The following is a 26,229-nucleotide window of genomic DNA, read 5'->3' as shown; positions in this document are numbered from 1 at the left end:
GTAACAGCAGGTTGCCTCTGTGCCCTCAACCTCCCCAATCCTAACATTTCTCTCGCCATCCTGGGCACCTCAAGCCTGGCACAGTGCAGGGCTCGTTCATAGACCCAGTTACTGCACATGCCATTGACCTTCCAAGCACATACCATTCTGGATGTGTGTCGACTGTTCTGTGCTTCTGGCAAAGTGCAGCTTTATAATGCCTGGTCCTCTCACACGTGTCCACAAGGACCCAAGTGCCATCACTCAAAGACAAGCAGTTGTGTCCACTCCCACCCCTGACCTAAAGCCTCATTCCAGGGCCCTCTGCTCCAAAGGAGAAACCCAGCTCTACTAGCATCGAATTTCTGTTTTCAGACTGTTTCAGAGCAGCCATTAATTAAAGAAAAGAAAAAAAAAAACTAGCTAAAGGTAACACTAAGAGGGCCACCTGGCTGGCTCAATCCGTAGAGCATGCGACTCTTGATGGCAAGGTTGTAGGTTCAAGTCCCAGGTGGGATGTAGTGATTATTTAAATAAATAAGTAAATAAACTTAAAAAAAAAAAAAAAAAAAACAAGAGAGAGAACACTAAGAAATCAAGACAAAGCGGAGCTTTTGGCCCATCTGGTTTTCCCATTTGTCACCAAGCATCTTCCTGGTCAAAGAGGTTAAGCTTCTTGTCTGGAAGCCCCGGCTACTGTCCAGGAAGCCCCTTCAAGTGTTGTGCCCCTGCACATTCCTGGACACGAGGGACTGGCTCGCTGGGCTGGGTTTGCACCTGACCCACTGGGGGCTCTGTTGTAGAGTCCTTCCTGCCAAGTTCACTCAGTGTTCTTTTTGTTCCCATTTCCAGAGGGTTTTCAGGCTGATTTCTGTTGTTCCTTCAAACTTGATAAAGCTGCTCCCGAGACCCAGTTTGGCCGGAGTGACCAGCACGGCAGCAAAGCCGCCAGCTCTCTACACCTGACGGCCAAGGCCCAGGGCCGAGACCGAGCCAAACCAGGCCTGGCAGAACCAACGAATCATGACCAATTTCATCTAGTGCCTAATCACATTGTGGTCTCCGCAGAAGGAAACATTTCTAAAAAAACTGAATGCCTCGGCAGAGCACTGAAATTTGATAAGGCGGGCTTAGCTCAGTACCGGAGTGCGTCCGAGGAGAAAGGCAGCCGGAGAGAATCCCTGAAGGCCAGCGAGTGCTCTCCCGGCCCCGAAGGGCCCCGGAAAACCTCATCCCGAGCGGATCATGGAACTGAGAGCAAACTCTCCAGTATCCTAGCAGATTCTCACTTGGAGATGACATGTAACAATTCCTTCCAGGACAAAACTCTGAGGAATTCTCCAAAGAATGAAGTTTTACACACAGACATCATGAAAGGGTCGGGTGAGCCCCAGCCAGATCTGCAGCTCACTAAGAGTTTAGAAACAACATTTAAGAACATATTGGAACTCAAAAAGGCTGGGCGGCAGCCCCAGAGTGACCCCGCGGTTAGCAGCTCGGTTGAGTTAGATTTCCCCAACTTTTCTCCAATGGCTTCGCAGGAAAACTGCCTGGAAAAGTTCATCCCGGACCACAGTGAAGGCATTGTAGAAACTGACTCCATTTTAGAAGCAGCTGTAAATAGTATCCTGGAGTGTTAATAGCCACAGCCCTTCCCTACCCGCCCCGAGACCCCGCCCCGGACAAGTCACGTTCTTTCCTGGCAAAAGCAAATGGAAGCGGTCTCCTGTCTCCAGCCTGCTTGATCTTTCATCACAGGTTGTTCTTTCTGATCTTGATCCCATTCTTTGTTTCAGAGCAATACTCGTCGTGGTTACAGGGAGATCCCTTCGCGAAACGAATCCTTGTTAGAGAGCAGTCTGATAGGCCCGACACATTTCAAGTGTTAGAAAGTGCTTATAGTCATTTCTGTGTTTGTTTACGTGTTTTAATTTAAAACGAAACAAAACACCGTTAACTCGCTGAGATCACAGTACACTTGGCCCTGGGTAAAATTCTGACAATCATAAGTCATTTGAAACGAACAGACTTATTAAAGAAAATCAAACAGGACTGATAGAAGCTACTTTTTAAAGAATATCCCACCGCATCTCCAAATGTTGCCGTTTGGGGTCTGTTGTCGTCGGGAGGGTGGACCACCGGCTTGTGCCCCCTCAGCCATCCCTGAGCGGTGAGTTGCCGGCTGCTCTGCCGGGGACGCCACAGCACCCCCCAACCCCCTCAAGAAGCAGCCAGTAGCGCACCAGCAGGGCACGTGCAGGGCTTCCTTGCTCATCATTCAAGTGCTTTTCTGAAGCTCCCAGAGCAAAGCCTCATGCTTTTCAGCCGATGCGTGTTAAGTTTCATCTAGGGAATGCTCTGTTCTTAGTTGCAACAGCATGACTTGAGATCATTTGACCAGGCTAAATAAAGGAAAACGGAAACCAGTTAAGTGGCACAGTGTACAGGGGAGGCCGGGATAGAGCCTTGAGGAATATAATATGTATATATGTAAAAGCATATATATGTGAACTATTGAGAAAAAAAAACAAGCGTTTTGCATTTTCTAATTGGATATAGTCAACATATGCTGTATGTTTTTGTTTGTTGCTGGGTTTCCTTTCATTTAACCTCTCCACCCCCCTCTCCCACCAACAGCCAAGCGTCCAAAGCACTTTCGTTCGAAAACTGTGTTGTAATTTTTCAGTTTAAACTTTAGGGGGACTTTGGCCTTGTTTATGCTTCTTGTCTGAGAACAGTAGTCACCCCCCGCCCCCCGGCAGCAATCATTACCAAAACACAGACAAACCAAAGTAACCAGCCAGCCCCCCCACTGAAAGAAAAGATCTGAGACACGGGAATCCCACTTGAGAGCCAAAGGACATGCCCTGTCATGGTCTGTGTGCGGCCCGTGTTCATATTAGTGAACATGACTTACTGCTTTATTTATATTTCTTTTCAGGGAGCTTTTCCCGTTTTCCTTCCTTGTGTTCTTGTCCCCAGTCATCCCATCTCTGCTGTTCCCTTCATCCTTAGCGTCACTGTAACCAGCCGGTCTCTCCGGCTTCCCTTGTTGGGAAGGCGACATAACGGTATTTCATACGCGCCCTCCCCCACGAGTGCGTGCGAGTACCGGAGCTGTTCAGATCCAGAGCTCACTCTGGTGACCATGTGGACACACCCACTCTTCCTCCCATGTGCATGCACTCTCTCATTTATTCTGTTGATCTCTCTGGCTTTAGAGGTGCACCCCTTGGTCTCCACTCTCACACGGTGCCAGCATCTGTTTCTGGTGTTGCCAGAACGGGGATGACCCCCCATTGTCATCATGTTGGGTGCTTCTTCTCCAGATTGGCCTGCGATGGAAAGGAAGGCTTCTGATTATTGGAAAACATGGCAGCAGAAGACCCAGACTCTCCCTGTCCCTCTCTGTCCCCCGCACTGCCCTCAAAGGAGCCCCCTCAGACAGCCAGTCTTCATAAAAGCAAAGTACCTTGTCCTTGTCCCCCCACCCCCACCCCAGCCAATAGAACTTGGAAAATCTGGGCCATTTTAGGGTTCCCATTTTTTCCTTATTTGTGCCAATGTCCAAGTTGCAGATTTCCCCTTTTTCCTGTATTGTAACATATTAGAAGGATAAGTTGGTATTGCCAGTTGGAACTTTCTGTTTGGGCAGCCCTGGGATAACACTCTGCCCTGAACTCCATGATTTCGTAGGCTCTTCTTCTCTTAGGACTCATGCTCCCCTCATTCCTAGCAAGACTTAAAGATGGTCCTTCCTAATCAAATTCTTCTCATTGTGGAACTCTCTACCTGGAAGCCTTCACGTAGGCAACTAATGGGTTACATTAATTACTGCCAATCAGTGGAATTCTTAAGAGAAAAGATAAACTTCATATACATTTGTCACCTCCTCTTCTTCCCTATCCTCCCCTACTACCCCAACCCCTGCCTTTCTAAATACCATCTCAGAGGGTCTTTCAAACCCTAACACTTGTCTAGCAAACGGAGAGCCTAATTCACCAAAATGAAACTTGTAAATTTTTGTGTCCTTGTATGTAAGTTTACTTTCTATGGAGGAAAGATTCTAGATAATGACAAATGAAGATTACGAAAATGTATTTTACTCCTGTGATTAGGTTATGAGCACATGGGTCATAACTCGCATGTTGAGCCCCCTCTGGCGAAGGGTAAGGGAGCTCCACCTTGGACGGCCAACTTTCAGTTGTTCAGGTTCATTAGTCAAGGTTAAGTTTTAAAACTACTTGTACTCAGTAACAAAAATCATTTTCTTTTTTTTTTTTCTGTTGTTGTTGTGGAAAAGTGTGCATTTGTTATTAAGCATTTGATTTTCTGTGTCCTTAAGTACTGCCTAAAGATAAAGCAAATTTTAAACTGGCAATTACGAAAAAGAACTATTTTAGCTCTGAAGAATTTAGTAGATTTTGTTAGATTAGGGAGGCCTTACAGACTGACTTGACTTATAGAGGACGCGTCACTCACTGTCAGTGTGGTGTGGGCTTTATTTGCTTAAATACCTTCATTTGTATAGTATGTCTCACTTGAAATTGCTTTGTATACATTTTGTAAAAATATTTATAAAATGTTTTGTAAAAAAAAGTATAACAAATTGCAGTTTATTTTGTTATGTTGGATAAATACTGTTAAAAGAAACCAGTCAGTAACTATATTGTTAATCCATGGTTAGGAAATGTTTAGTTGGAGATTACGAAATGAAACAACCATTGCAATACAGCCAAAGATTTGGGAAAATGTGCAACTGTGATTGTCTTGATTTTGCAAATAGGAATGGCTCTTTCCCCAGAAGAAAATGGTAAGTGTTCAGTGGGAGTTCAACTGAAATAGATTTATCGTTCCCAAACAGGAGCCTAACTAGTGAGGGGATAGGAGTGTAATTGATCAGCCTTTCCAAACAGTTTCAAATCCAACAGGGTTGGTCAGTGAGGAAGGTTAGTCATGTACATGTTTCTGTCTGGATTCACACATTGGATCCATTGAGAAATACCTCTATAACCTTGTATGCAAAATCAGCCCCCTGAGCCCCTTCTGAGTTCTTGCCCTCACAAGTGGGGACTCTGCCCAAATTGTTAGGGAATCTACCATAGGGTGAAATGTATTTCTGGGGGTAAATGTAGAAGACTCCTTAGGTTTTTCTTTAGGGCCTAGGATTTACACTTACATTCCTTATGGTTTAATTGTGCCCCCTTCACACATACACACACACTGGTAAAGCAGTAGCAGTTAGGAAATCCAGATTCTGTAACCAATATATAAACAGGAAGTTGTTCTCTCCTAGAACTAAGAGCAGTCAAAATCCTTACTGCTAGAAGAGTTACATCAGTGGATGGATCCCTTAATGTCTTTTGCAGTGTTGCCCTGGTGTCGAGATTCTCTTGCTAAGAACAAATGACAAATGTGTGTCCAACATGACATTCCTTAACCCCCTTTGGGCCACTGGCAATGGAAGTGCCTCATGAATGAAGCAGGCAGGATGGCCTGGCTGCTTGATTAAGATCAGCCTCTGTTCCCCAGGGGCGTGCCCAGAGAAAGACCAGGCATCTCCTTTACAGATGGTTAAACCCCTCAGTCCTGGGGGGGGGGGGGGGGGGGCTGTGTCCCAGGAAGGAGGGCAGTGGATTATTTGGGGGCAAAGAGAAGAGAAAGAAACCACAGTCTGGGGACACTGAAACAGCATCACTTAGACAAGACTCTGGGAGTACTGACCTCCAGGGGCTAGCCTCAGGCTCTGACTCTGCTTCACCCTTGTGGCTGTTCTCCGAGACAGAGTGAGGGCTCCTGGGTATCCAGCGGCAGGTGGAGAGCACAGCCGCCGTACAGAGCTTGAGCAGTTGACAGGCACCGTGCCAGGTACTGGGGATACATGAATAATTCAGGTCTGACACCTACTTTCAAGGAGCTCACAGTCTAGAGAGGAAAAAAGCACACAAATAATTGCATTATATTTGGGAATTTGAGTGGAGTTCAGGAGACAAGAAACTAAGGCTAAAATTCTTCCCAGCCGACCACTTCAGTAGAGTTGCTGCCTATATTCCAACGTCCTTCTCGGTATATCCTGAGTTACATTTGAGAAAAATGTCTGATACTTGGTGCAGGAATAAAGGTAAAGGCGTTTTGTAAATATAGGGTTAAATATGTGGGGAAATCTGGTTTACACAAATGGTAGGAGCACGTTTGTAGTCTTAAGTGGTTTCTGTAATATGGGTAGCCTGTGTCTATGTTGCTGCCTTTAAAAGGCCTTCAAGCCCTAATCTACATTTCCTTTTTTTATTTTTAAGATTTTTATTTATTTATTTGGCAGACAGAGATTACAAGTAGGTGGAGAGGCAGGCAGAGAGAGAGGAAGGGAAGCAGTCTCCCCACCGAGCAGAGATCCCGATGCAGAGCTCGATTCCAGGACCCTGGGATCATGACTGAGCCCAAGGCAGAGGCTTTAACCCACTGAGCCACCCAGGTGCCCCCCTAATCTACATTTCCGATGGGCATGTGCTGGAGCCTGGCCTTTGAACATGCTTGCAAAGGCAAGAAGATCCTCAGGGAAAAAACCACTTCTGTGAAGACCCAGGAAAGCAGTGCAACAGGGTAAGAAACAGTGCAAAGGGCAGAAAGAACCTAGAAATGGGTTCTAGGACCTTGTCTAACACATAATTAGAGATCTTAGCATTAAGTTTCTCTCCGCCTCTACTCCCTTGCCTATAAACTAGGAAGATTTGTCCTGACCCTGCACTCCTTAAGGTGTAAAATGAGGTTACTGAAGAAGTGGGAAAGGTGGGAGAAGCTAAGCGCTATTATTCCTGAAATAATTCGGGGGAGGTTTGAGTTTTTCCGTTTTGCTCTTGGTCATACCTCCTGCATGTTGTCTGCTTCCTACTCTAGCTTTCCTGGGTCTGGCCTGGCCCCTCAGAAGCATGCTGCCCTTCACAGGCTCTCTCCTTTTTCCTTCACACTTCAGCCCCCTCATGCTTGTCTTTCATGAGCATGATGTTGAGTCATGTCCTCCCCAACTCTAGGCTCATCTGGCTGCTCTCACACTAATCTCTTTCCCACCTGATTCCTGGTAACCCCATGTCACTCTCTGAGGAAGCAACAAGGAAAACTTGAAACAAAACGAAGTCAACTTCAAGAAGGTTCATTATCCAAGAAAGAGGTTTGGGGACGATGTTGGAAATTGCAGATGGAGCCCCTTTTGGGTGCAGTGGGTGTGGCGGTTTTGCCTGAGAAGGCACTGCTCCAGTATCTCCTAAACAATTCCAAATAATCCCAAAGTGCAGACAATACAGAAGTAACCTGTTGTGGAATATGCTAGGAAAGGAACCCTGGAGCCAAGCCAGAGAGCCACAAAATGTCCTAAACGGAGTCTTTAAAAAATAGTCAAGAGGTTTCTAAAACAGGCAAATTAAAAAAAAAAAAAAAAACAAAAACAAAAACAGGTAAATCACAAAAACGTAATTACCTAGACAGTTTTTTCTTTCTTTCTTTTTTTTTATTTTCTTATTTGAGAGAGAGAGAGAGAGCAGGAAAGCACAAGCAGAGGGAGAGGGAGAAGCAGGCTCCCCGCCGAGCAGGGAGCCAGGTACGGAGCTCCATCCCGGGACCCTGAGATCATGATCTTAGTTGAAGGCAGAGGTTTAACCAACTGAGCCACCCAGGCGTCCCATTTTTCTCTTAAACAAATACACATAGGATAAATGAAAAACATAGCACAAAATGTAAGTCTTCCTATTTCAGGCCCCACTCCCATTTCCCAAAAATAACCCCCATCAATACTTTCTTGTATATACTTCCAAAATTGTTACATATAAATACATCTATAGCCAAAAAACAAAAACCACAAAACAAGCAGGAGCCACTCTCTTACACCCTATTCTGTATCTTGCTTTTTCAAATGTAACCAAATATCTGAGAGTTATTATAGCCTGGTTGCAAGAAACGGAAACTGATCCGCTTGGTTAACCAGCATAATGGAGTTTTATAGGAAAGACAAGGATTGAAGGGAAAATTGAAGAACCACTAATCTTGAGAAAGAAAGAAGGAAGCTCCAGGTCTTCACAGGTAAAATTCTTAAAAGTTTTACCCCAAACCTCCAATGTTTCTCCCATCGTCACCCTGCTCAAGATTCAAAACCCAGAGGGGCGAAGTTTTTTGTTTCTTAAGATTTATTTATTGGGGCACCTGGTGGCTCAGTTGGTAAGCATCTGCCTTCAGCACAAGTCATGATCCCAGGGTCCTGGGTCTGAGCCCCACATCTCCCTCTCCCACTGCCCCTGCTTGTGTTCCCTCTCTCGCTGTATCTCTGTCAAATAAATAATAAAATATTAAAATTTAAAAACCGGGGCGCCTGGGTGGCTCAGTGGGTTAAGCCGCTGCCTTCGGCTCAGGTCATGATCTCAGAGTCCTGGGATCGAGCCCCGCATCGGGCTCTCTGCTCAGCAGGGAGCCTGCTTCCTCCTCTCTCTCTGCCTGCCTCTCTGCCTGCTTGTGATATCTCTGTCAAATAAATAAATAAAATCTTAAAAAAAAAAATTAAAAACCAACAAGATTTATTTATTTATTTATTTAAGAGAGAGAGGGAGGGAGAGCGAGCTTGAACAGGAGGAGCAGCACAGGGAGAGGGAGAGAATCTCCAGCAGGCTTCCTCATAAGTGTGGAGCCGGCCATGGGGCTCAATCTCACGACCCTGAGAGCATGACCTGAGCCAAAACCAGGAGTCTGACAAGTCAGACTTTAAACTAACTGAGCCACCAAGGTGCCCCACCCACCCAGAGAAGTTTATAGCATCTTATGCCCCCTCCCACTGGACAGATTGGAGGAGTTGGAAAGATCTTCCAGAGATCCCTTCAGCTTAAATTCTGGGAGGACAAGCATTTAGAGTTGATACCCCACTCCACTCTGTAAAAGTATGTGATGAAGGAGCGACCAGTCCACAAGAGAAATAGGATACTGTTAGGAAATGGACATGGAGATCAGCAGGCCAAAAAATAAAAAATACCACTAAGATTTCAGGACATGAAAACCTACCTCACTGCATATAATTGCAAAGTCTTTCATAATTTCTTTAATCATTCCCTTGTAATGGACAACTACAGCAGTCAAGAAAAAAGGCCTATGACAACATGCTAAAAAGGATAAGATTTTTGGGGCACCTGGGTGGCTCAGTCCGTTAAGCATCTGACTCTTGGTTTTGGCTCAAGTCACGATCTCAGGATGGTGAGATCAAGCCTGCGTGGGGCTCTGTGCTCAGCAGGGGAGTCTGCTTGAGATTCTCTACCCCCACCCTACTCCCTCCCCCACACTCTCCCTCTCTCAAAAATAAGCAAAATCTTTTAAAAATAATTAAAAAAAAAAAAAAAAAGAGGGGCACCTGGATGGCACCCTTGGTTGAGCATCTGACTCTTGATTTCAGCTCAGGTCTTGATCGCAGGGCTGTGGGATCGAGCCCTGTGTGGGGCCCCGCCCTCAATGTAGAGTCTTCTAGTCCCTTTTCCTCTGCTCCTCCCTCTGCTCTTGCACACACACTCTTTCTCTAAACTTTCTCTCTCTCTAAACTAAATAAACTCATTAAAAAAAAAGATTATTCTTGAGGCCCATTATTCCTCATTCTTACTCCTCTCCTCACTTTGAAATAAAAGGTCTTATATCTTGCCTAGTGCTGGAGCATATAGTCAATGCTCAGTAAACAACATGCTTTCAGTTAGTGAATAATTTGGGGTTGAAGACGTCTTTTCCTCTGGATCTTTGTGGAACAATGGCTTAGGCACTGGGAATAAGTATCTCCTAGCACCATCTGCTGGCATTGGTTAACCTTTCCTGAATCATGGCCTCCAAGTCTCTTTCCGCCAGTATTGTTAATTGCCCTGCAATTCCTCCTCCTCTTAATATTTTCAGTACCGCAGAACTTACCTCTTATCTGTACATAGATACAGTTACAAAATAGTGACTTATTTTTGTTCCTTGTTTACTATCTAATAAATGTTTTACACTTTGGTGATCCTTGTTTTTGCCTTTTTGCAAAGTAAGACACACATGAAACGCTGAGTGAGGAGCCTCGTATCAGTCTTGAACTCCAAAGACTGTGTTGTCCTTTGACGTTTATTCATAGGTAATGAGCTCTGTGTATGGCACTATCTTTCTGGTTGGACTAGTTACATAACACATACCAATATGATGCTTTGAGCTTATTTAAAAAGCCCCTGTAAACTGGAAGAGATTATGCTGAGTGAAATAAGTCAAGCAGAGAGAGTCAATTATCATATGGTTTCACTTATTTGTGGAGCATAACAAATAGCATGGAGGACAAGGGGAGATGGAGAGGAGAAGGGAGTTGAGGGAAATTGGAAGGGGAGGTGAACCATGAGAGACTATGGACTCTGAAAAACGATCTGAGAATTTTGAAGGGGTGGGGGGTGGGAGGTTGGGGGCACCAGGTGGTGGGTATTGTAGAGGGCACGGATTGCATGGAGCACTGGGTGTGGTGCAAAAATAATGAATACTGTTATGCTGAAAAAAAAAATTAAAATGTAAAAAGCCCCTGTAAGTGCCCACTATTGTGACAGGAGTTGTAGAAGACAAAAAAGCATGAGGTAAGTTCCCTGCCTTCAGAGCACTCCATCTAATCAGGGTAAGTCGAACAGTATAGGATAAAGTCCATGGTGGTGCCTGTAAGTGCCCATTGTCAAGTGATGACATTGGGATACATACTGGGCTAGACATCCAAAGCCTGGAGACATTTTTGTCATATCTGGGATGGGGGTGCTACTGGCATGTAGTTGGTCGAAGCCTGGGATGCTGCTAAACACCCCCACAAGGCACAGAGAGCCCCCACATAATAAAGAATTATCTAGCCCAGGGGCGCCTGGGTGGCTCAGTGGGTTGGGCCGCTGCCTTCGGCTCAGGTCATGATCCCAGGTCCTGGGTTCGAGCCCCGCGTCGGGCTTTCTGCTCGGCGGGGAGCCTGCTTCCTCCTCTCTCTCTGCCTGCCTCTCTGCCTACTTGTGATTTCTCTCTGTCAAATGAATAAATAAAATCTTTAAAAAAAAAAAAAAAAAAAGAATTATCTAGCCCAAAAAAGCCGGTAGTGCCAAGATTGAGAAGCCTCCGCTACTATACCTTTAGCAACTGCCATGAGCGAGGCAGTTATGGTCCCTGCCCTCCTAGTATCATGAAGAAATATTAAAAATAGGGGCACCTGGGTGGCTCAGCTCTTAAGCATCTGCCTTTGGCTCAGGTCATGATCTGAAGCTTGGGATCACTTTGAAGCACGCTTAAAAAACAGAGTATCAACCCCTCAACCTCCCACTGAATGAAAATCTGCATTTTCACAAGACCTTCAGGGGATTACTATGCATATTAGTGCTGGAGACAGCGCTACGCTGGAGGGTTTTCACTGTTTTATGAAGACCAGGAAAGAAGGCAGCAAATTCCGTGGTGAGAGCCATAGCAGGGAAGATTGTGAGATAGCGGGAAGAATTCCTAGTTTTCGATCCAGCACTACTAACTAACATAGTGTTGCCTGCTTACAGTCAGACATTGTGCTAAGCACTTTATATCGAGTATTTCACATCATCCTCCTAACGCTATTAGGCAGGTCCATTTTAGGGGTAAAGCAAACCAAGGTCCGCTGGGGACCAGTGCTCCGGGACGCACCGACCGCGCCAGGCCGATGGAATCGAAGCTGCATTCTCTCCCACCCGAAGTCCTCCACAAACACCTCCACCCACACGTAAAAGCCAAAGTCACGGCTCCAGCTCTCTCCACCCAGCAAGGGCCAACCACGCCAGGCGGTCCTCCCTCCCGGACTCGCGCGGCCGCAGGGAAACGCGGAGGAGCGACGCGCCCTCCACCCCGGAAGTCGTAGGTGCAACGAGGGAAGCGGCTTTGTTTTTGAGCTCCGCCGGCAGCATCAAACGAATACAGCGTCAAGGAACAGGGCGGGATTTGAAGATGACACAGACCCTAAAGGGCTTGGAAGCAGTGCGAAGAATGTTTTGTGCAGCATTTAGCAGGAAGCTGTGTTAGCGAGACCTCAGCCGTTCACCGCCGGCCGCCGGGGAGGTACGCCGGGAGCTGGAAGACAGGTCTCTATGGTCAAGTAACTATAGAGCGGGCCTCTCTTCCCCCCACGTGGTGGGGCTGCGCATGAGCAGTCGTCGCAGCTTCGGAAACATGGCGGAGGAAGAGTGAGTGTTTGGGCTTTGAATTTCTCCAGTGGGGTCTTGAGCATCTGGTACCATCCACAGTGTTTATTCCGTAGCGGCGGGAAATAAGGATACTTGTGGCCTGAAGGAAAAGATTAGAAAAGACTCCACATTACAGAGGGTGGGATGAGGAGGAAGGAGCCGTAGGGTTCGGGCTGACGATCAGACGGAGGGAACCGCCGTCAAGTTTGGGTTCCCTCGAGCGGAGAGGATTGAGTTTCTGGCCGCGGACTGAAGAGTGCCAGGCTTGGGTTCACTCAGCCTGGCTTAAGTGTTAGCCCTGCTGATGGAACTGCAGCTGTCCCAACCCCACGGGGTTTTACGAGAATCACGTAGCTCCTAGTGTGATTTAAAAGGCTGTGGCAGTAAAAGCTCCTTGGAGGCAAACGTGGGGTTAGTGGCCAAGGGGTTCATGACTTCTTACTGCTTTAGGAAAGAGTGAATGGGGTCCGTTTTGAGGACTGGAGTCAGAAATCACAGGTTTCAGCGAAATTTGAAGAGCGTGATGTTGCTCGAAGACCAAGAAATGGTTTAGAAATCCATTAACATTTATTTTTTAAACATTACCGCTGATTACAATTTTCCGTATCAGGCAAAGAAAAAAGATCCCGTTGGTTCCAGAAAATCTCCTGAAAAAGAGGAAGGCTTATCAGGCCCTTAAAGCCACTCAAGCAAAGCAGGCACTTTTGGACAAGAAGGAGGTAACGATGGGGAACCAAGAGAAGGGAATTAGAATGTGTATTTGGTGAGTTGTGTCCACAGTGTTTGAACTAGATTTGGTATGGACAGTCCTTTCCGCATAGATTCTAAGAGGTATATGGTTCATGTCTTACTTTAACAGGTATTTATAAAACACTTTCTGCAGGTAAAATACTGGAGTAGAGTTTGTTAAGGGAAAAAATGGAATAGACATTGTACTGTTTAGGCTCATACTAAGTGATTTGAAAGACCAAACATGCTTGTATACCTGGAAGAAAATGTATTTTTTTCAGATAGGGCAGACAACTTTTGCTGTTTGCTTAACGTTTTTGGAAATTACATATTTTGGAGTCAGGACAATGAAAGGGGCTCATGCTTATTCTGTACTTCATGAAGCTTAACCCAGTGTTAGATTCTATAAACATGGGTTGGTAAACATTGGCTAATGGCATGTAAACTAACGTTTATTCATTGGAGGCGCTTCCTAGTACTTTATGAGTTTTCATACCTCCACCTTCACTTGGGTGTCTCATTTTTCCCTTACATGGAAGATGTGCTTCTGTTTAAGGAACACAGTGGGAAACACACTCAATTGATACTGACTAATGAATTACTATTGTAGAAATAAAAAATGGACACACAAAATGGTGACAATGGTCTGCCTTCTCTGTAGCAGAAGAAAGGAAAACAGCTCAAGTTTAAGCGACTGGAATGGTTCTTACATGATTCCTGGCGGCAGCAACGTGACAGGGTGCGCCTCAGACGACTAGAAGTGAAACCTCGTGGCCTGGAAGTGCCAGATAAACATTCCTTGGCCTTTGTTGTACGCATCCAAAGGTGGGAAACTTGGCAGATTCCATAGGCTGGAGCAGACTGTTGGTTCAGCTTTAGACCCTTTTCTAGGGAGATGAACACAGTAGGCTTTAAGCCACTAAGGCAAGTTGTGCTGGGAATTCAGGGTTGAGCACAACATAGGTTTCATCTGTAAGGTTAAGGAGACTGACCTTAGGCAGACAGGCATGAAAATATACCCAGTGGTAGGACGGTCGACTGCTCCCATACTGGTTTAAGACACTTTAAAGCAGGAACTTGAAGCTGAGACCTGGGGGAGGACTTTCTAGGCGTAGAAAGTTCTGAATTGGGAACTATTCTTTTCTTTTTTTTTTTTTTTTTAAGAGTTTATTTATTTGAGGGGCGCCTGGGTGGCTCAGTCATTAGGCGTCTGGCCTTGGCTTGGGTTGTGATACCAGGGTCCTGGGATGGAGCCCCAAGTCAGGCTCCCTGCTCAGCAGGAGTCTGCTTCTCCCTCTGCTTGTGTTCCTCTCTCTCCGTGTCTCTCTGTGTCAAATAAATGGTTAGAATCTTTAAAAAAAAAAAAAAAAAGATTTTATTTATTTGAGGGGCGCCTGGGTGGCTCAGTTGGTTAAGCCTCTGCCTTCTGCTCAGGTCATGATCCCGGGGTCCTGGGATCAAGTCCCACATCGGACTCCTTGCTCAGTGGGGAGCTGCTTCTCTCTCCCCCTGCTGCTCCCCCTGCTTGTACTCACTCTGTCAAATAAATAAATAATTTTTTTTTTAAAGATTTAATTTATTTGACAGAGAGCGTGAGGAGAGGGGAGGAGCAGAGGAAGAGGAAGAAAGAGGCTTCCTGCTGAGCAGAGAGCCTGCCATGGGGCTCAATCCCAGGACTCTGGGATCATGACCTGAGTGGAAGGCTGACACTGAACCAGCTGAGCCACCCAGGTGCCCTAAAGGAGTCTTTCTAGGAACTGAACTGAGGTCAAGTAGAGAAGCATATTTAGTGCTGGAGAGAGTTCTTAAAGCTTTTTCCTTATTTAGTTGTACTTTTCTCAGTCGACCTGCATGTACAGCTACCTTTTCCTATTTCCCATACCCAGTCACCCAAACCAGAAACCTGCGGGCTTTAAATACTTTTGAGGGCGCCTGGGTGGCTCAGTGGGTTAAGCCGCTGCCTTCGGCTCAGGTCATGATCTCAGGGTCCTGGGATCGAGCCCTGCATCGGGCTCTCTGCTCAGCAGGGAGCCTGCTTCCTCCTCTCTCTGACTGCCTCTCTGCCTGCTTGTGATCTCTCTCTGTCAAATAAATAAATAAAATCTTTTTTTAAAAAAATAAATAAATAAATACTTTTGAGCCGTTGTTACTAACCTTCCCTACCGCTTCCCAGAATCTCTTTCCTAGACTACCACGTTAGCTTCTTAACTGGGTTTCCCTGCCTCTGGTGTCACACTTTCAGATCTGTCCAGTATGCTCTTCTCAGTGATTGTTAAAAAGATAGTGGAGTGTATCTCCTTTACCTAGAATCTGTCATGCCTTTACTGCCCACAAGTCATCTTCTTTGGTTTGACATGCACAGCCCTACACACACAGAATCAGGGCCCATCTCTGTGTTCCTGTAGCCCTCAGGCGTTGCTCCACATCATGTAAGAGTGATCTCTCTATATGCCTGCCAGCTCCTGGAGTGACCTGTAAGACACAGTTTGTGTCATGCTCTCTGGATGCCCTGTAGTGGCAAACATTTTGTAGGTGCTTGCTGGGCTGACATAAACTGGATAAAACCTGACTAACTGTGCTCTGCATTTCAGGATTAATGGGGTGAGTTCACTGGTGCAGAGGACCATTGCAAGGCTTCGCCTGAAGAAGATTTTCAGTGGTGTCTTTTTCAGAGTAACCCCCCAGACCATAAAAACGCTGCGTGTAGTGGAACCTTATGTGGCCTGGGGGTGAGTAAGGTGTGTGTGTGTGTGTGTGTGTGTGTGTGTGTGTGTGTGTGTGTGTGTGGATTCATACTAAATTGTATTTGAGCATGAGGAGAACATTAGGATGCCCAGGGTGCTGTTCTCCAAGCCTAGGAGCTCATATTGCTGTTTCTTTTTTTTTTTTTTTTTTTTAAGATTTTATTTATTTATTTGACAGAGAGATCACAAGCAGGTAGAGAGGCAGGCAGAGAGAGAGGAGGAAGCAGGCTCCCTGCTGAGCAGAGAGCCCGATGCGGGGCTCGATCCCAGGACTCTGAGATCATGACCTGATCCGAAGGCAGCGGCTTAACCCACTGAGCCACCCAGGCGCCCCTCATATTGCTGTTTCAAAGAAACATTCTGTTGTGACCATGGTCACCAGAAATCAGCTGCTGGCCGTGAAACTTTGGAACACGGGGCAGGTAGATCAGGAGGTACCCATGCTGCTGCTGACGCACCATGAACAGTACCGCGCTGGGCGCATTCACTTGCAGGCTAAGGCTGAGTCAGGGGTAGAAGAGAAATTAACTCTTAGAGTCTTGAAGCAAGCTAAGGGCCGTGCTTGTGTAAAAGTTGTGTTCCTTCAAATGAAATGAAAACCCAGCAGAGGCCGGGATTTAATTTCAAACTCTGGCCCCATCTTGGGTAGAGGGTCATCTGAGGCCAGAGTCCTGAACTGTAAGCCAGCACTTGTTTTATTCTTGCCTGGGAAAGTAAAAATTTTTTTGCATGGTGAATGTTTATATCTATATATTTTAATTTCTAATTACATAGTCAGGGCCACTCTGGTTTTCTGCCCTCTTCACTTGTGTACTTCCAAGCACCCTGGCTGCATCGTGATTGCAGGAGATATCTTGGTGGGAAGAAGGGGTGGTGGGAGAATCTCTCCTCAGCCAGGCTGCAGGACTGAGTGGCCAGTGCCACACTGTGTGCCACGGCCTGATGAGGCTGTACCTCATTCGGTCTCACATAGGTTTCCAAATCTGAAGTCTGTCCGGGAACTCATCTTGAAACGTGGACAAGCCAAGGTCAAGAATAAAACCATCCCTTTGACAAATAATACAGTGATTGAGGAGCACCTGGGTGAGTGTTGCACTTAGGGGTCAGTAGCGGTAGAAAGCAAGGATTTCTGGTGGTCTTGATGTCAGATCTAGGTTGTATTCTTCTTGGGGTCCCAAGAAACCACCAGAGTGCCCATCTCGGGCATGTAAGAGCCTCATGGTTTATACTGAGCCAAGTATTGAGTGAAGGAATCTCTACCCTTATGTTTCCCAGGGAAGTATGGTGTTATTTGCCTGGAAGACCTCATTCATGAAATTGCCTTTCCGGGGAAGAATTTCCAGGAGATCTCTGCATTCTTACGTCCTTTCCATCTCTCAGTGGCCCGTCACACTACCAAGAATAGAGTGGGCTTCCTGAAGGAGGTGGGCTTACCTGGCTATCGAGGTGAACGCATCAATCAGCTCATTCGACAGTTGAATTAAACCCAGGTGAGGCTGGAAACTGCCCTTGGGCTGACTTTCAATGGGCCATGCTTTGCCAGTTAAAAATCCTTTTTGCATTTACTAGTATCTGAAAGTGACTGGCATTGTGGGGAGAGAGGAGATGGGTAGCTACAAGTCTAACAGATAGAAATGTGCTTGGGGCAGTGAATTCCTGGGTAAGACATGGGGCTATGTGGATTCCAGCAGTTACAGGCTAGAAAATGCTGTATTGCTGTGGTCATTTGGCCTAGAAATGGGGAGAGAATAAAAACCAATTTCAAAAAGGATGTAAAGATCTAACCCATCTATTTTGTTAAAAGTATCTTAATTTTTTGAAATTGCTTATTACTAATATGTGGTGCCACCTTTCATTAAACTTCTATTAACGAATTTGTGTTTTTCTTCCTCAGCATATCTGAAAACACAGCACATCGGTGGCGCATGTTTTGTCTCTTAGAATTGTTACCAGTATCTTCGAAGAAGATTATTTTCTGTTATATCTTGAGAAACTAGAGGAAAGGTCAGGGAAAAAATGATGATGATCTGGCAGGCATTTGTCATCACAGCCCAGTTCCAAGGGAAAGTTCCAGTGTGTTTTCCACGTTGCCTGCCCCCACCACCTCTGACGTCAGCGAAAGACTCTTGCCACGGAAGGGGAAGTTCTGCCGTGTCACATCTTCTATCCTGGGGTTTAAAGTTGGTGAACGAATACCCAGGCATGAATACAAGACAGCAGTGGACCAACCTCAGGGACGTACTTGAACCTGGGGGTTTCTAGGGCCTTGTTTTGGAAGGAACTTGAAATATAACTACAAAGAAGAGCACAAAAACAGTGCTCAGTTGTCTCTGCTATGAGTCCCTGTTCTTGCTTTTCAGTGACAGCTTTGCAAGGTCTCAGATGGCCCTGAGGTGTATCTGGTGGCTTCCTTAGCCTAGCCCGTGATTGACCTAATCCTTTTCTTTAGCTCAGATTCTTAACCTATTCTTGGGTCTGTGAGAAGGGAAAGACCCTTTTTCCAGGAAAATACATACATTCAAATTTTTGCTTAGAAGTTTCTGTGTTCATAGACTCTTCATAGGGACCCATGCATGTTACGTGAGGAAGTCCTGCACTACCTGCATTGGTCACCTGTGCCCTGACCTTGTTCGTCTCCTCTGGTCCCGTATCCTGTGGAAGACCAAGGCTTACCAAGATAGCTTTCTCCCTTGGAGCCAATTGGGTGTTTCCTATTAGCAACACAGTGGTAGATTTCTGAGCCCCCATGCCATCTACCTTAGGGAAATGCCCACCATTTATTTCTGCTGGGCTTCAGGATGAAATTTTCTTTTGCATGGATGTCATTTAGGCTTCATTGGACCCTCTTCTTGCATATTCTAGACTGCAAAAGTATTGCTGTCTATCCCACTGGTGGGATCCCACGATGCCATAGGCCAATACCGAGGCTCCCGGGGACTGAGACCTAAAAGTGGGATCTGATCGTGCTTGTGTTTATTATCTGTGTCCCCCTCCTAGGTGGGCCTTCCTCTGCTTCAGCCACTTTGTTGCCTCAATTGCCATCTGAGTAGTTGGTGAGGCTGTGCCAGGTATAGGTCAAGACTCGGAAACATGCTTAACCATTGTGTGCCCTGGTCCCTTAAGATCAGCTTTGCTGCACTTTTGGCTCATGGGGCCCTCAAACATAGCTGTGAGGTTGAGTTAGAATGAGAACAATACCTTAAAATGTGCCAGGTTATGAGGTAATTAATTAGGTTGGTTGGTTCAAGAGTTAACCTGCCAAGAATAGATGTTAGAGCTTACACTTAACCCTTAAAGCATTGTGAAATCAAATTACTTTAAAGTGACGTATCAGAAAGCCATGGGAAAAGAGCATTTGTGAGTGGAAGCACAGGGTTTCTGTCACAGATCTATTTTATACTAAATACAGGAATAATGTTTCCATCTTGCCTGCAGAATCGGACTCTAGTCTAACGTGTGTGCCTCATTCAGCACAGTTCAAAGGATTAAACAAAAGAATACTTTTTAACATAATTCTATGGAAATAGATGTTATAAAAATTAATGCCCTACTGTATCGTGTACTGTGATATACCATTTCCTAAACAAGCTGTGGAACTGCCATTTCTGGGGAAAACGAGTCCTTTCGTATGGTACGTAGATTGCGTATGTGACTTGTTCGTGGCTGTCAGCGTATATTCTTGTCTGCATGTACCGTATGTGTGTGGAAGACACCTCAGTTTCAGGAAGCAGTAGGGGCAGTGAGCCACGTGGCCTATTTTAAAAGAGACCAACTTAAAGTGGTTGTAGGAGCTTTTCTTCTGTTCTAAAACCAAGCCTGATCCAACTAGTTGCCAGAGATTTTGTTTTTGATCGGCTTTTTTTTTTTAAGATTTTATTTATTTATTTGATAGAGATCACAAGTAGGCAGAGAGAGGAGGAAGCAGGCTCCCCGCTGAGCAGAGAGCCCCAAGCAGGGCTCCATCCCAGGACCCCGGGATCATGACCTGAGCCGAAGCCAGAGGCTTTAACCCACTGAGCCACCCAGGTGCCCCTTTTGATCGTCTTTTTTAATGCTTTGGGATTTTACTGGTTTAATGTGTCTTTGAAGTACTTCTAGGGCCAAGTATAATCATCAAATCTTTTGCATTGCTAGCCGCTGATATGGAGAATGGCTGGAATCAACACCACGTGGATCCCAAATCCACTTCCAAAGCCGCCAGAATAAGCTGACCCAAAAGAGAAACACTGACACTCTCCTACGTCACTAACAGAATTTGTTCCCCCTGAGCCAGACCCTGTCAGTGCGTCCTCAGTGGTAGTTTAAAGATGAAAACACATCTATGCATCTCAGTGAAGGATGAGATTTGCCAAATACAAGGTCTGAAACGGGATTTGTAAAACTTTTTTTTTTTTTTTAATGTGGACGATGGTCCAGAAATACGGATACAAGTCAACTGTAAGGACGCTCCCAGGAGGCTAGATTCCAGCTGAGACCGGTTGGGGCAAATGCACAAAAGACGAATAACCGTGGCCGGTATCCGCGGTCCGAGGAGACGCAGGATACAGTCACGCCTTCCAGGTCTAAGAGGCGAAGGACCTCGAGCCACAGGAACCCAATCCGTGCCATCAGGAAGGCGCAGTTCCTGCCTCCGCCGAGCAGGGCCCCTCCACGCGGTTCCTCTATCCGGATCCGAGGGTGGGCGGTGCGGGGGCCTTGGCAGATTCTGCGGCCTCCCATGGCTTGGGCCTCCGCGGGAGCCGGGACGCCGTGGGTTCGCCGTGGGTCGCCGCGATGTGGCGCTTCTCCACGCCCGGGAGCTCCCGGCCCTGCTGAACCAGCTGCAGGAGCTGCGCCAGGCTCACCGAGGCGGGGGCTGCGTCCTCCGGCGCGGGGCTGGAGCCGGAACAGCTCTGACCGCCGGACCCCTCCATGCCCCGCGGCTCAGTCCGACTCGCGTGCGCTTCCGGGTGGGGTGGGTGCAACCACCGTCGGAGGAAATGGAGGGGATGCGTAGAGCATACCAAGTCGGCCCAGGAAGGGGGAGCGCTTGAGACCGCGACAGGCTCCACGCAGAGCGCTTCTCTTACACACACACAAACCAGCTCCACGCAGAAACGCTTCCTTTACACACACACACACACCAGCGCCACGCAGAAACTCTTTACACACACGGAAAACAGCTCACACCAGAGCCTGCAAAGTGCAGTCCTTTAGAAGGAACTCGAAGGCTTGCACAGAACGGGCCATACGTGCGGACACGCTGATTCAGGCAAAAAGACCCAATTTGACACACGTGCATAGGAACTAAGTACAAACCTCTTTTGTTTCCTCCTCCTCTTCCTCTTCCTCCTCCTCCTCCCCCCCTCCCCCCTCCTCCCCCTCCTCTTCCCTTTCTTCTTCTTCTCCTTCTTTTTGTCTTTTTAAAGATGGATTGGTTGATTGACTGATTTGTGTGAGTGAGCTAGCCAGCGAAGAGCACGAGTAGGAAGAGGGGCAGCGGGAAAGGGAGACGCAGACTGCCCTCTGAGCAGGGAGCCCCATGCGGGGCTCCATCCAGTGACTGGGATCATGACCTGAGCCGAAGCTGGAGGCAGAGGCTTAACCAACGCTCCTTATTTTCTTTTTAAAGTAATCTCTTGGGGCGCTGCTGGATGGTGCTGCCTTCGGCTCAGGTCATGATCCCAGGGTCCTAGGATCCAGCCCCCCACCCCCACCCCCGTATCAGGCCCCTTGCTCAGCGGGGTGCCTGCGTCTCCCTCTGCCTGCTGCTCTCCCTGCTTGTGTTCTCTCTTTCTATCTCTCTAATAAATAGAATCTTTAAAAAAATTTTTTTTAACAAGTCATCTCTTGGGGCTGGAACTCACGACCCCCCAAGATCAAAAGTCGCATGCTTCTCCAACTGAGCCAGTCAGACACCCTCAGTACATACCTGTCTTCACACACCTACAGGGACACACGGGGCACATGTAGAGACTCATAGCAAGCGGAACATCTCCGAGCTGGACTCCGCAGCTCCACACGAAAAACAGCTGTGGAGAGATTGCCAGTGGCCTCAGGAGAACTGGAAGTAAGCGACAGTACCACAGAGCCTTGCCACTCTCTCCCCATTTCCTGCCAAGGAGACTCTGTTCCGGGTGTTCGCAAGGGGGATGAGAAAAGATGAAGGTGAGCCAGGTGTGCTGCAGTCCCTCTGACTGCTGGCAAAGCCAGTGCCCATAATTCTCAAGTTTCAAAGTTTATGGAAAGTTGGCTTGATCTGGCACACACTACCTTCACCGTGCAATGGAAGTCTAATTACTATTAACAGAAGGAACTGGCTCCCTGCTTCTCCTGAGGTGATCCACTGAGGAGGATGCTATGGAGATAGGAACACTCTATTTCTTCAGTATTCCTGCCTGAAAGGTTCACTCTGAATCTAGTCTTTTTTTTTTTTTTTTTTAGGTTTTATTTATTTGATAGAGAGATCACAAGTAGGCAGAGGCAGGCAGAGAGAGAGAGGGAAGCAGGCTCCCCACTGAGCAGAGAGCCAGATGCGGGGCTCGATTCCAAGACCCTGAGATCATGACCTGAGCTGAAGGCAGAGGCTTAACCCACTGAGCCACCCAGGCACCCCTGAATCTAGTCTTGAAGAAATGAACAGACCAAGCAAAGTGAGAGACATTCTGGAAATGACAGGCCTGGATGCTTCATAAATGTCAGTGTCATAAATGTCTTGGGATGCCCACAAATTCTGATCAGATGGGTGACTGCGGACTCTCTTCTGTGGTCCCTCCATGTCCTCTCTCCACCCTTACCCACCCAGCTTCTGCACACTGACATCCACAGACATCCATAGACACTGCAATGGGCTCCCTTAACCTCTGGCTTTGGGGTCTGGCCAGTGGGGGCCCCAGCAGAAGAAAGAAAGAGGTCAGGGTGTTTATTCCTCAGTTTCCCTCCCTCCTGAATTCCCGCTGGCTTCAGGGTCCCTCCACCAGCTCTCTGGTTTGGGGGCCCTGCCACCGCTCCCTTCCCTCACCCCTTCAGGCCTGTTACCAGTTCCAGTACCGCATTGTCACTTGGGATTTCCCTTTACCGTGCCACACCTCTATAAGTAGTCCCTTTATTAAATTCTTCTCAAATTTCCCTATATGCATGTGCCCTCTGTTTCCTGCTATACTGACCAGTAATGGAATTGGCTCCAGGAATAGCCTCAGGCAGAATACTGAGACTAGACTGATCATAAATTCAGAGAGTACAGGGCAAGCCTCCTTGCCGAGGGAGCAATGCACCCAGTAATCCACTGCATAAAGAGTATGGCCATTACCCAAATTCTCCTTGGGGGTGGCAGGGGTCAAGTGGTGAGTGCTGCGTTGTTGAGGTAGGGAGATGGCAGGTGAGATGGCTCTGGTTCATATGGCTGAGGACTGGCACCAGGATGTTCTCATAAGGGGCAGTGCTAATGAAGTGTTAGCACAGGAGTGTGCTCACACAAGGGCACTGAGGGGGACGGCGTGGGTCTCTGAGAGGAGATGGGGACGTCTGGGCAGACGTGTAATGCCTCTGTTTCCCCAGACATCAGCTTCAGGACTCTTTCCACCTCCAATCTTCCCTGGCTCTTCTCAAATTAGATCCCAGAACAGCCTGGGCAGAGAAGCATGAGGCCCACGCTGAGAGCAGAACGCCCAGACAGAAGGAATTACAGACCTTGCTAAACTCCCTTGGCAGGGGCCAGAGCCGTGTGCGTGGGAATGGGTTCTAAGGGAAATAGACCCAGGAGGGTGGAATGTAAGGCTCCATTTCGCCAAACGCAACCCCTTGGATGCTCATCCAGGATTTGGGATTTAATGTGTTGGCTTGAGCACCTGGGAGAGGCATCAATCGTCTATGAGGTTAGTTAATTAAAGCCTGGACTTAATGGTAGCCTACAGTTAGGAAACTTGAAATGCCAGAATCTCTCTGGCATACTGTAGAGGAAGGAATCCAAAATTTCAGGAAGGTGGGAATGCTAGATTGGATTTATTATGTGCAACCGGGTTAGCCACCCATCAGCACATATTTTAACGGGGTCTAGAAAACCCTCCCTTCGCCAAAGCATTAAGAAATGCTTTGGTGAGGGGCACCTGGCTGGCTCTGTTGGTTAAGGGTCTGCCTTCGGCTCAGGTCATGATTCCGGGGTCCTGGGTTTGAGCCTTGAATCAGGCTCCCTGCTCAGCGGGGAGCCTTCCTCAGCCTCTCCCTCTGCCTGCTGCTCTGCCTGCTTGTGCGTGTGCTCTCTCTCTCTCTCTGTCAACTATGTAAATAAGGGGCACCTGGGTGGCTCAATGGGTTAAAGCCTCTGCCTTCTGCTCAGGTCATGGTCCCGGAGTCCTGGGATCGAGCCCCACATCGGGCTCTCTGCTCGACGGGGAGCCTGCTTCCTCCTCTCTCTCTGCCTATCTCCTCTGCCTGCTTGTAATCTCTGTCTGTCAAATAAATAAATAAAAATCTTTTAAAAAAAGGGGGCGCCTGGGTGGCTCAGCGGGTTAGAGCCTCTGCCTTCGGCTCAGGTCATGATCCCAGGGTCCTGGGATGGAGACCCACATCGGGCTCTCTGCTCAGCAGGGAGCCTGCTTCCCTTCCTCTCTCTGCCTGCCTCTCTGCCTACCTGTGATCTCTGTCTGTCAAATAAATAAATAAATAATCTTTAAAAAAAAAATCTTTAATAAATAAATAAATAAAATCTTAAAAAAAAATAGTGAGGGGCTCCTGGCTGTCTCAGTCAGTAAAGGAGGCAACTCTTATCCTCAGAGTCAAGAGTTTGAGCCCCATGTTGGGTGTAAAGTTTACTTTAAAAAAAAAAAGAAAGAAAGAAAATGAAGAGGAAATGCATTGGTGAGAGCCACCTGCCTCCTTGACTTGCTCTGATGGCTGTCCTCTGTCGGCTGGAGGTGCTGCTGGGGTGCTGGATGAATCCATGGAATTATATAGTCTATGATCTCAGTGGGAATAATGGTATCCTGGTAACGTAAAGGCCAGGTGGTGATGTTTAACAGACAAAGGCAAGGTAGCTATAATACCTCCCACCTGGGTGGCTCAGTCGGTTAAGCGGCTGCCTTTGGCTCAGGTCATGATCCCAGGATCCTGGGATCAAGACCCACCTTGTGCTCTCCTTACTAGAGTAAGACTCTATGGGGAGTCTGCTTCTCCCTCTCCTGCTCCCCCCCGCTTGTGCTCTGTGTGTCTCACTCTCTTGAGGGCCCATCTGACTTACAGCCCAATACTGGGTCCCTGATTGGCCACAACTTTCACTGGGTTGGGGACAGATCCGACTGGGCCATCTTAGCGTGGAAGGGCTGTGCTTTACCCTCATGGGAACAGACACATATTCCAGGTATGAATTCACCTTCTCTGCCTCCAATGCTGCTGTCAGCACCACCATTCTGCCAGCATCAGGCATTCTGATGAAGAATGAATGAATACCTTACCCATCACCGTGCCATTCCACTTTACATCACCTCCAACTGGGGCACGCATTTCACTGCCAAAAAATGTATAAATGAGCTCACTCCCGAGGAATTCACTGGTCTTCCCATGTGCCCCATGACCCAAAAGCAGCTGGCAAGATAGGATGGTAGATAGACCTACTGAAGGTTCATCTAGAACATAACTGAGAAGCTGCACCTGCCAGAGGCAAGGGCTGTCCTACTGGTTGCAGCGTATTCTTCTCACCACAACCATGCATGGCCATATAGAGCCAAGACATAGGGGCAGTGGGAGGCACCTCGTGATTATTCCTCAAGGCTACCAACTACTGGAAGAAATTTTTTGCTACCCATTCCAGCAATGGAATGGACTCAGGGAGCTTGGTGATCCCAGTACCCAAGGGAGAAACACTTCTACCATACAGTAATCATAGTACTGATGACTTGGAAGCTGAGATGGCCCCTGGCCATTCTGATCCAATACGCAGAGAAAGGCACCTCTGGAATGTCTTGGTTGACTAGACCAAATTACTAGAGAAAAGTAGGCTGCACCTGCATCTGAGATGGGGCTCAGTTTGGAGCCCAGGGGATTCACCAAGGTATCTCTTCTTAGTCCTCCAACAGGAGTCCAGCTTAACAGGACACTTCAGCAACCCAACAAAGTCAAGACTATCTAAGGACTCAGACCCCATAGGAAGCAACCCACCAGGGAAAGAATCTGGTGCTGGCAAAGGATAAGGAGAATGTGTCATGGAAGTGAAAGCAAGCAAGTGTGAGTTGAACTTAGGCTGTATAACCCCCAGGTGTCCCCTGCAAACTTAGATAAAGAACCCTTGTGGTAGGTAACATTTTAGTTTTCAGTGGGAGCATGGTCAAATTGACATCCCCCCTCACTGATATTGTAGTACATGGGACACTGAGCGTTCTCTGTGCTAGGGGCATGGATTTCTTTCATCTGGACAAAAGATAAGAGGTGCTTCCCTGGGGCAGCTGGGTGGCTCAGTGGGTTAAGCCTCTGCCTTTGGCTCAGATCATGATCTCAGGGTCCTGGGATCGAGCCCCACATAGGACTCTCTGCTTAGCGGGGAGCCTGCTTCCCGCTCTCTCTCTGCCTGCCTCTCTTCCTACTTGTGATCTCTCTCTGTCAAATAAATACAT

The 26,229-nt window shown here is 47.3% G+C and overlaps 3 protein-coding genes across 9 annotated transcripts in view; 2 read left to right on the top strand and 1 right to left on the bottom strand.

Moving 5' to 3' along the window:
• BICRAL (BICRA like chromatin remodeling complex associated protein) overlaps window positions 1-4,738 on the top strand; it is a 102,063-nt gene extending 97,325 nt beyond the window's left edge. For all 6 annotated transcript variants that reach the window (XM_047732826.1, XM_047732829.1, XM_047732830.1 and 3 more), the window contains one exon: window positions 832-4,738. In XM_047732826.1, the coding sequence (XP_047588782.1) occupies window positions 832-1,619 (788 nt within the window). In that variant the 3' untranslated portion in view covers window positions 1,620-4,738. The remainder of the gene's footprint in view (window positions 1-831) is intronic.
• A 7,129-nt stretch (window positions 4,739-11,867) lies between these two features.
• RPL7L1 (ribosomal protein L7 like 1) lies at window positions 11,868-19,233 on the top strand. Of its 2 annotated transcripts, none has more exons than XM_047732840.1 (7): window positions 11,868-12,173; window positions 12,784-12,892; window positions 13,567-13,727; window positions 15,494-15,631; window positions 16,620-16,729; window positions 16,922-17,136; window positions 17,541-19,233. In XM_047732840.1, the coding sequence occupies exons 1-6, from the start codon at window positions 12,133-12,135 to the stop codon at window positions 17,128-17,130; spliced, it is 768 nt and encodes a 255-aa protein (XP_047588796.1). In that variant the 5' UTR covers window positions 11,868-12,132; the 3' UTR covers window positions 17,131-17,136; window positions 17,541-19,233. The 2 variants fall into 2 exon arrangements, with proteins under 2 accessions (XP_047588796.1, XP_047588795.1); XM_047732839.1 differs by having other exon boundaries at window positions 11,873-12,173; window positions 13,564-13,727.
• Window positions 19,234-20,015: 782 nt separating this feature from the next.
• Window positions 20,016-20,610, bottom strand: C6H6orf226 (chromosome 6 C6orf226 homolog). The gene has a single exon (XM_047732843.1). It carries the CDS (start codon window positions 20,557-20,559, stop codon window positions 20,308-20,310), a length of 252 nt encoding a protein of 83 aa, XP_047588799.1. The 5' UTR covers window positions 20,560-20,610; the 3' UTR covers window positions 20,016-20,307.
• Window positions 20,611-26,229: the final 5,619 nt, after the last annotated feature.

The sequence above is a fragment of the Lutra lutra genome, chromosome 6, assembly GCF_902655055.1.
Source record: "Lutra lutra chromosome 6, mLutLut1.2, whole genome shotgun sequence".
Classification (NCBI taxonomy): Eukaryota; Metazoa; Chordata; class Mammalia; order Carnivora; family Mustelidae; genus Lutra; species Lutra lutra.
The sequence above is the reverse complement of the archived record's forward strand: the minus strand, read 5'-3'. Positions and strand labels throughout refer to the sequence as shown.

Excerpts from the sequence above, each read along its gene's own strand:
- RPL7L1 (XM_047732839.1), top strand. The coding sequence starts at position 12,133 with ATGAGCAGTCGTCGCAGCTTCGGAAACATGGCGGAGGAAGA. Across the intron at positions 12,893-13,563 it reads CACTTTTGGACAAGAAGGAG|CAGAAGAAAGGAAAACAGCT; the intron begins GTAACGATGGGG and ends CCTTCTCTGTAG. Across the intron at positions 15,632-16,619 it reads GAACCTTATGTGGCCTGGGG|GTTTCCAAATCTGAAGTCTG; the intron begins GTGAGTAAGGTG and ends GGTCTCACATAG.
- C6H6orf226 (XM_047732843.1), bottom strand. The coding sequence starts at position 20,559 with ATGGAGGGGTCCGGCGGTCAGAGCTGTTCCGGCTCCAGCCCCGCGCCG.